The following is a 9,864-nucleotide window of genomic DNA, read 5'->3' as shown; positions in this document are numbered from 1 at the left end:
TTCTGCAGACTCAGCTCACACCCTGGCCCCTTTCCCATTCATTCTGGGAAACCCATGTGAAAATCCCCGCCCGACGGGTTCCCCTTTTAATACCAGACCCTGGTTGTAGGAGCCTCAGTTTCCCCCCTGGCACAGATCTGCCCGGGCCTGGCTGCTGGGCACAGTTTGCACCTTCACTGAAGATGAACCTGCTGCTGATTTTCCTCTTCGTGCTGGAGGCCCCTTCAGTACGTGGCTATTGGGGATGTGACTGGAGGGATCCCTGTTGCACTGCCTGTAGAAGAGGAGATGTCCCAGGTAGCCTAAGGGCATGAGGTGCTCCTATCCCAATGCAATTCAGTGGCAGTTGGGTGCCTCAGTCCCTTTGGCCCGTTTTAGGGTGTGTCATTTTCACATGTTCCCTGCTCCCAGGGGGCAGGGCCTGGCTCCCCCCGTCATTTCCGTGTTTCCTCCCAGGTGCCCTCTCCCACGTGCAACTGCGGGAAACGGGCCCGGGAGGGGCGAAGCCCGGGGAGTCCCTGACACTCACTTGCATCATCACCGGAGACTCGGTTTCCACGCCAGCGCCGCCTGGGACCGGGTCCGGCAGCCGCGGGGAAGGGGCTGGAACGGGCGGGGCGCACGTGCTACAGGTCGGAGTCACCGTCTCTGCAGACACCGCCAGGAACCAGGTCTCGCTGCAGCTCCGCGCGCTGACAGCTGCAAACAGCGCCCCCTAGTGCTGCGCCGGAGACACAGTGACAGGGCAGAGCCGCGCCTGCGCTAACAGGGGGAAGGGGATTTTCCACAGTGAGGAGACACTCGGGACTGGGTCATTGGTCACACGCGGGGGGCTCTGGCTGTGACCCTTCGGTGCCTTTTCCCGGGGTTGTTGTTCACAAAGCTCCCGTGTCTCTGCCTGGCTCAGGGCCCAGCCGGCCTGACATGCCCATGAGAATGGCCCGGCTCAGAGACCCGGGAACGTTCCCGGTCCCCTCCCAGCCAGACAAGGCTCCTCCTCTACGCCCCCTATTGTGACACAAGGAGGTCACGTGTCGCCCCACGGAGGGGGCTAGATTCCCCCCTTTGCCTTGTGCAGGCTGGTTCGATCCAAGCATCCCCCCCCCGCCCTCAATGGTACGAGGGGTCGGGGTGTCCTTGTGTCGTCTCCAGCGAGTGCGGTTACGCCAGGACTTTGTACCGGGGTGTTCTGGCACCGACGCACCTATGGGAGTTGGGCGCTCGGTGCTTCAGAAAACCCCGCTATGCACCTGGGCGAAGGCGCCTTAACCCGGGTGACAAAAGGAAGTCTGCGCCAGAGCAGGGAACCGAGCCTGGCCGTGCAGGGTAAAGGTGAGCGCCCTGAGAGATCCTGGCTCGCTCCCTTCTGCATCTCCGAGGAGGTGAATTGGGCTAGTTCAATGAGGCGGTATTAGGTGTTGCAGGGAGGGGATATGCAAATAAGGGAGTGAGTTTCCTGTTTAAGGCTGCCCCTCTCTTAGACCAGGCTGCACCCGCAAGGACAATCCAAAGCCCGCTGGGTCTGGGGAGTGATCAGCCAGTCTCCTGAGAACTTCCCCCTCCAGCACTAGAGACAATGAGAATTTGGGTCGCAGCTGTTTTCCTTGTAACAGCATTGGAAGGTATTTTTTGTCCCTGATCAAATAACAGAGTCAGAAGCTCAGACAATTATCGGCTGTTGTTTTTTTTTACCGCTTCTTTCTTTACCTTTATTCGCAGATGCCCAGTCCCAGGTGCAGCTGGTGGAGTCAGGAGGGGATGTGAAGAAGCCCGGAGACTCTCTGCGCCTCTCCTGCAAAGCCTCCGGCTTCACCTTCACTGACTACTGGATGTTCTGGGTCCGTCAGGCTCCGGCGAAGGGGCTGGAGTGGATCGGGGAAATACACCCAAGTTCATCTTCCATCAATTACGCTCAGGCCTTCAAGGGCCGCTTCACCATCTCCAGGGACAATCCCAACAACCTGCTGCACCTGCAAATGACCGGCCTGAAGCCCGAGGACACCGCCCGCTATTACTGTGCGAGACACACAGTGACACGGACCCTGCGGCTGCTCCTACGCAAACCAGAGCTGCGGAACTTCCCGCGTCTGCCGCACGGGGGCAGCAGAGACACGCGCCAAACAGCCCTGTCTGGAGCGCAGGAGAGCGAAGGGCCATCAGGATGGAACGCTCTGACGTCACAAATTAACTCTTTCGCTACTTACACATTTTAAGAAGTCGGTTCTTGGACAGAGAAGCATCTCCCATCTCCTCTAATACCTGGAAGAAACTGCTCTTAACACAAAGGAGAGATTTTCCCTCTCTCTTCCAGTCTGAAATTCCTACCTCCACCCAATGCCTTGTTAGATACAGAGTTAACCCCTCAGATTATGACACCATGTTACATGCACCTTATAGACAAAGCAAAATACAGGACTATGTAGCACTTTAAAGACTAACAAGATGGTTTATTAGATGATGAGCTTTCGTGGGCCAGGCCCACTTCCTCAGGTCAAATAGTGGAAGAAAATAGTCACAACCATATATACCAAAGGATACAATTTTAAAAAATGAACACATGTGAAAAGGACAAATCACATTTCAGAACAGAAGGAGAATGGGGGGGAGAGGTGAATGTCTGTGGGCTAATGATATTAGAGGTGATCATTAGGGAAGCTATCTTTGTAATGGGTAAGATAACTAGATCCTTTGTTTACACTCAGATGTAAAGTGTCAAATTTTAGCATGAATGACAGTTCAGGGGATTCCCTTTCAAGTGCAGATTTAAAAGGTCTTTGTAGCAGGATGCAGGTAGTTAAGTCGTTGAGACAGTCCCCTGGGGATGACACGTCCCCTGTGAGCCAGAGCAGCCCCTGCCGGTCCCTTTGTACCCTCGCTAGGTGCAAGCCACATGCAAATCCCTGCCCCCGGGCTTCCTCTTTAACACCGGCCCCTGGTTCTGGGAGCCTCACTCTCTCCCCAGACACAGCCTTGCCCGCGGGTCGCAGTGTCGCTCTCGATCACACGCAATGAAGTGCCTGGTGCTTTTCCTTGCCCTAGTGGCCGCCCCAGATGGTGAGTGGCTGCTGCAGGGGCCGGGAATCACACAGCGAGGGGGGCTGATCAGATGAATTTCTGCCACATTTTGTTTTGTTTTCTCGTCAGGTGTTTGCTCTCAGGTGCAGCTGATCCCCTCCGGGCCCGGCGCGGTGAAACCCAGAGAGACCCTGACCTTGAGCTGCGCCATCAGCGGTGACTCTGTCACCAGTAATTGGTGGGACTGGATCCGACAGGCTCCAGGGAAAGGGCTGGAATGGGTAGGAGAGATCGACTGGAGTGACTCTAAGTGGCGCATAATCTATGGCCCAGCTTTCCAGAGCCGCGCAACGCTCAGCGCGGATACCTCCAAGAACCAGTTCTCTCTGCAGCTCTGCTCGCTGACAGCTACAGACACCGCCACCTATTACTGCGCCAGGGCCACAGTGACACAGAGCAACGCAGGGCCCGGCACAAAAAGGGGAAGCGGGTTTCTGAACAGGCAGCCGGCCGGCTCACTCCCTCTGTGCTGTAGGGGATGATGCAGGCAGAGTAGGGCCCCTAGCAGTGTCTCAGTGCAGGTAGTTTTCATACACAGCCACCCTCACCTGAAGCTGAAGGTGGTTTGTTGTAAGCTGGAAAGAAACAGAACAGTGGGAACAGCTGGCAGAGAGGCTGGAATTGTTTTATGCTCATATTTGCTGAGTAGCCGGCAGCCAAGCTCTCAAACGATGCTCTATTCTCGGGGTGGGCAACCTTTTTTGGCTTGGGGCCACTGACCCACAGAAAAATCTGTCAGCGGCCACACACAAGCAAGAAGTAAAAACACAAAAACAAAACCCTTCACTGATGTGACCCCTCTGAGAAAAACACTTCCCACTTTCCCCTCCAAAGGTGGGGGGGTGGGCGGGAGGGCAGCCAGTAGATTTTGTGTGCTCAAGCCCTGCGGTGGGGCAGTGGGGATCCTGGAGTGCCAGCACTGGCTCCCAGATGCTGGGGGTAAGGAGGGTGGCTGCCTCTGGCCCCTGGGCCTGAGGTTCCCAACCCTGCTCTATTCCTTCCCTCCTTTCCCCCCGCCCATGCAGGCAGGCTAATCACCTCCTTAAATAAGGAGCAGGTAAGCATGAGAGTTTAAGATTATTCTAAAAACCAGCAGGTAGTGAAAGGCCAATAGACTTTCTAGGAAAGAAAAGAAATGCTGCTTTAGCTATGTCTACAGTGGCGTGTTCTTGTGCCAGAAATATGCAAATGAAGCTAAGCATGGAATATTACTGAGCCTCATGTACATACCTAATGAGCTGCCATTTTTGCAGAAGAGGCTCTTGCGCCGGAAAGAACTGTCTACACTGCCCCTTCTTGCGCTAGAAAAACCCTCTTGTACAATGCCGCTACGCTGGTTATTTTCAGGAGTAACGGCATTGCGCAAGAGGGTTGTTCTTACTCAAGAAGAGGTAGTGTAGACAGCTCCTTCTGGCGCAAGAGCCTCTTCTGCAAAAATGGCAGCTCATTAGGTATGCAAATGAGGCTCGGGATATTCCATGCTTAGCCTCATATTTCTGGCCCAAGAACCCATCAGTGTGGACATAGCCTCTGTGTTTGAACCAGAGACACTTGGCATGTTAGGCAAACATGAAAACCATCACAATATAGAAACCAGCTGCTAGTGCATATTGGGACACTTTCTAAAACTTCCTTAGTAGCCAGGGCTCAGCAGGGAGAGCTGTGAATAATGGTGTTCCCCAAGGGCCTGTATTGGACTCAGTGCTATTCAGCATACCCATGAGTGGTCTGGGGAAGGGGGTAAGCAGTGAGGTGACAGAATTTGAAGATGATACAAAACTACTCACAATAGTTTAATTCCAGGCACACTGCAAAGAGCTACAAATCAGGGGTGGGCAATAATTTTTTACCATGGGCCACTTCAGAAATGTTTGAAGTGGCCTTGAGCTGCATGGGAAGGGGTGAGGCCTCAACTAGAAGGGGTGGGGCCAGGATACTTCCCTGTTTCCTCACCCACAGACCATGATTGGCCTGGAGGTGGGGGACCATGTGAACTCTTTGCCCCCCAAGAGGTGCCCATGCCCCTGGCGGTGGGAGGAGACTTCATGTGCTCCCCCTTCTGCCTCCAGGCCAATCAGGGCTTGAGGGCAGGGGAGCATGGCACGGCATGGGCACCTAGGGCAGAGGTGGGCAATAATATTTGAGGGAGAGCCACTTCTCAAATTTCAGAAGTGTCTGCATGCCGACCCAGAATGGGCGGGGCCTTGGGCAGAAGGGGCGGTTCATGTGCTGTAAAAAGTTGCCAATATGTTTTTAAACAACAAAGTAATTACATTTTAATAATAATTAACTGCATACAGCATTGTCCAAAGATTATCGTAGAAGGCAACACTTGTCACATTTGTAATAACAACAACACTAAACTTTTAGTTACACCAGTGGTGGTCAGTATCCAACCCATGGAGCAGACACAGTTCACCAGGATTAGCACCAGCAGGCCGACAATGATTCATTTACATGCACCTCCACTGGTACAGCTGCTTGAATTTCCCATTCACCGTGGAGCACCATCTCCAGCCAATGGGCACTGCGTGAATTGGGACACCACCTCCTACAGCTCACAAGGGCTAGGAGTGGTGATCCACAGACAACAGGAGCTTTAAATGGCCATATCTGCAGAGGCACAGGTTAATAAGCACTAGCAGAAGCCACATCCCACTTATTGCCCACATGAATTTAATGCAACTTATGTGCATTAAATGTAAGTGTTGAAGAAAAAGTGCAAGTCAGTGTGAAGAAGAAAGTCTATGTGTTTCTGATGTTGCAGTGCAGAGCACTACTGCAAGGTGGCCATCACTGATAGAAGATCTGTCCTTAGATTTATTGAATTTCATCACAGAAAATGTCTGCTCAGGGATGTAAGTTGGTCCAAACAAGAGAAGCATCTTTGGGGCATGAGCCTTGCCCTTTGGAAAGCTTTGTTCATAGAGAAATGCATACAATTCCAGAAGTGGTGTTGATTTGAATTTCTCCGCAAGCAAAGCATCGCTCTGCAAGTCAATAAGCTCCATTTGGAGGTCACTTGGGGTACGTCTAGACTACAGACTCTATCGACAAAACCTCTCTTAACAAAGAGCGTCTACACTACATCCAGTTCTGTCGACAAAGTAAACTGCTTTGTCAATATGAGAGTGTAGACGCAAAGGACAGTGCAGATGCAATAATGCCTTTTGTCGACAGAACTCTGTCGACAAAAGGCATTATTCCTTGTAGAATGAGGTTTACTGCCATCGACAAAACTGCTGAATTCTGTCAACGTTCTGTTGACAGAACTCAGTGGCAGTGTAGACGCAGGTATAGTTTTGTTGACAAAAGTGGACTTTTGTTGACAAAACCCTGTAGTCTAGACACACCCTTGGAGCATTGTCTGTCACAGAGGTGAGAGGACATTCTTTACAAAGAGCTTCTAACCTGTTGCCTGGCAGCTGCCTGGGAGGCACAAGCCCTTTAATAGAAGCAGTTGAAAAGGCTCACACCTCTGGGCAGCTCCCAGGCTACTGGCCAGTGGGGCAGAGCTGTGAGCCCTTTCAATTGCTTCTGTTCAAAGGGCTTGCACCTGCCAGTGACTGCCAGGCAATGCACCCCCCAGCAGGCACAGGCCCTTTAAATAGAAGCCGTTGAAAGGGCTCAGCTGTCTGGCCTCCTAACAACTCATTAGAGGCTGGGGGAGCTGTGAGCCCTGTTAAGTGCTTTTATTGAAGGGCTGGTGCCTTCCCTGAGCCTGTCAGGCAACCCGTTGCCTAGCAGCTGGGGAACACAAGTGCCCTTTAAATAGACCCAGCTGAAAGGGCTCAGCTCCCCCACCCCCCTCTAGTGCATTGCCTCAGGCACAGCATCCCTTGGAGCTGTTTCTATTTAAAGGGCACCTTGCCTAGCAGCTGCGGGGAAGGCACAAGCCCTTTAAATAGAAACAGCTGAAAAGACTGGGAGGGGGGGTGTCCTAGTGGCCACTCCATCCATAGTAATCACAGCTTACCGTAAATGTGAGATAGTATCCATTCAGTGTGCATGCTACCTTTCAAAAATTCAGATTGCTTTTTTGATGCACTTTTGCTTTATAGATGCTCTCTTTTGGAAGAAGTTTTTTTTCCAGAAGATCTCTTCCAGAAAAGCTTCTTCTGAAAGAAGCCTGCAGTCTTGACATAGCCTTTTAGTCTTAATTTTTATTAAGAAAACAAATATGACATATTTGTTAAAGCATCCTTGGTTGCTAGGTGTTACAAATAAACTTAAAAAAATTGTTCCCCTGGGATTCTGTTTCAGTTACAGTGTACATGGGGGGTTAGCATAGAGGAATTTAGCCAACCTATAAGAAAAAAACCCAGAGAAAATAACCTGATTACATCTAACTAAACATTCCCTGCTCCTTACATCTCCTTTGTTCCAGGGTTCAGTCTTTCCTTAGGCATGACTATCATTGCAAAATCCAAGCCTTTATTCCTGGTTCTTTCATCTTCCTCTCCCCAGCTCCTGCTCTGAACTCACACACAAAGGAGACTGACGCAGACAAAACTGGTTTAAAAATCTTGCTTTTCCCATTGGCTCTCCTGGGTCAGTGCCAACATTTCCTGTATAACCACTGTTCTGGGTTTAACCTTTTACAGAACATTCAGTTAACTCGGTGCTGGGATTTCTAAAAGACAAAGGGAGTTTTCCTCCCATCCACCACAACTTACAAGGTGCTGGTAGGATAAATATTCTGACAACAGTGACTTTGGTGTGTGCTTGGCCACATGCTATACAAGGGGCATTGAGGTATAAAGGGTTAAGGATACAGATGCTTGGAGGATGAGGGGACTATGCAGAGGAATGTAGAGAGGGTTTCTCCTCCTTATTCAGCTGCCTTCTGCTAGGTTTTGTTACCACCTCACTGTACAGCACATGCTCCTCTTCAGCAGGCTGGGCTTTGTTTTTCAATGGGGATCTGTGAGCATTCAAGGCTGAGAACTCTACGAGTGCATAGGTGACATCTGAGTCCTGGTGGGGAAGAAAAAAGACACAGTGAGGGGAAGGGGTGCATGCACCCTAAATTATTGGATGATGGGGCAGAGACATCAGTGATAACAAGGCTGGAGGAGGACGGGATTAAAATGATCTTTTATAAAAGTAGAGGATTGCTCAGAGATCAGTCAGGTATCTAAAAGTGTGTCACAAGGGAGAGGGAGAAAAATTGTTCTCCTTGGCCTCTGAGGACAGGACAAGAAGCAATGGGCTTAAACTGCAGCAAGGGAGGTTTAGGTTGGACATCAGGAAAAACTTCCTACCTGTCAGGCTGGTTAAACACTGGAATAATGGAGGTTGTGAAATCTCTATCTCTGGAGATATTTTAGAGCAGGTTAGATAGACATCTATCTGGGATGGTCTAGACAGTACTGAGTCCTGCCATGAGGGCAGGGCACTGGACTCAATGACCTCTCAAGGTCCCTTCCAGTTCTAGTGTTCTATGATTCTATGATTCTGTGAATGCAGGGACTTGTGAGCTGTTCCATGGAAGAAGGAAAAATTAAAGGCAACTGAACGCAAGTAGCTGTAACTGGTACAGCAGCAGCACTGCAGAAAAAGAGTTTCAGAGCAGCACAAATGGCATTTGAGGCAACAGGACTGTCGTCTGTTAGAGAATCAAGTTAATGGTCCCTCCCTGTACCAGAGTGGGGAGGCCTAGGCTGGAGAAACATGTCCAGGTCTGGGCATCACACTGGAAGAAAGAAGTGAACAAACTGCAAAGAGTCCAGATGAAAGCAACAAAAAGAACAGATATTTAGATAATGTGACCTATGCAGAAAGGGTGAATGAGTGGGACATGTTTAGGCAGAAGACAAGAAAGCTGAGGACTAGATAATTGTCTTCTAATACAATGTTATAAACAGGACAGTGATCAATTGTCCTCCATGTCCAATAAACATAGGACAAGATGCAATGGACTTAATCTGTGCCGAGGGAGGTTTAGGCAAGATCTTAAGAAAAAAGTTTTTAACTCTAAGGGTTGCTTAGATATGGAACAGGCGACCTAGGGATGCTGGGGAATCACCATCATTGGAGATTTAAGAGATGAACTGGACAAACACGGGTTGGGATGGGCTAGGCTTAAGGAATCCTGGGTCAGCAGAGTAGCAGGACTAGATGGTTCTTGAGGTCCCTTCCAGCCCTACATTGGTGTGATTCAGTGCAGGTTTGGGGCAATGGGGACAGGTCCAGATCTTCTGCCTGAACAAACCCCGGGCAGCATCCTTTGTGACTGTTCTCTGGTTGCCCCACCCCGGATAGGCAGCTGCATTTCAGGACTGGGCACAAGATCGAGGTCTATGAACCCATTCATGGTACCTGCTTTTCTCCAGCACCTGTGGATCGCTCATTTGATCGCTTATTGTCATGACTGGGATCCACGTCCCTGGTGTGCGCTCTGGGCTGAGGTCCCTCAGGGCTCTTCAAAGGCTTCAAATCTAAAACAGAACCAGAGAAGAATGGAGCTGACGTGGGAAGTAGCATGAGGTTGGCCAGAAAGCAACTGACAGCAAAGAACATGAATTGGAATGGATTAGAGGGCTGTTTATACAGGATGCTGATAAATGCTCACTGCAATTGATAAAATATGAGTAATTACCAATATTTAGAGGCAATATTAGTTATAACAGAGATATGGTCTAATCCAGGGCTGGGCAATCATTTCTGATGGGGGCCACTCCATGAATTTGGTCCTCTGCCATGATAGTAATGGAGGAAGTGCAGGCTCTGGGATGGAGGTTGGGTGAAGGAGGCAGTTGTGACCTGTTACACTGGATTGGTGTGCAA

At 50.3% G+C, this 9,864-nt stretch overlaps 1 gene segment (V, D, J or C); it reads left to right on the top strand.

Moving 5' to 3' along the window:
* The first annotated feature begins 1,103 nt into the window (after positions 1-1,103).
* Positions 1,104-2,544, top strand: LOC149521089 (Ig heavy chain V region 3-like). The segment is given in 2 exon segments: positions 1,104-1,332; positions 1,720-2,544. Coding segments are annotated over 2 exon segments (582 nt in total).
* The last annotated feature ends 7,320 nt before the right edge of the window (positions 2,545-9,864 follow it).

The sequence above is a fragment of the Pelodiscus sinensis genome, chromosome 30 (genome assembly GCF_052426305.1).
Source record: "Pelodiscus sinensis isolate ZL-2025 chromosome 30, ASM5242630v1, whole genome shotgun sequence".
Classification (NCBI taxonomy): Eukaryota; Metazoa; Chordata; order Testudines; family Trionychidae; genus Pelodiscus; species Pelodiscus sinensis.
Note: the sequence above shows the minus strand (reverse complement) of the source record. Positions and strands in the feature narration are given on the sequence as shown.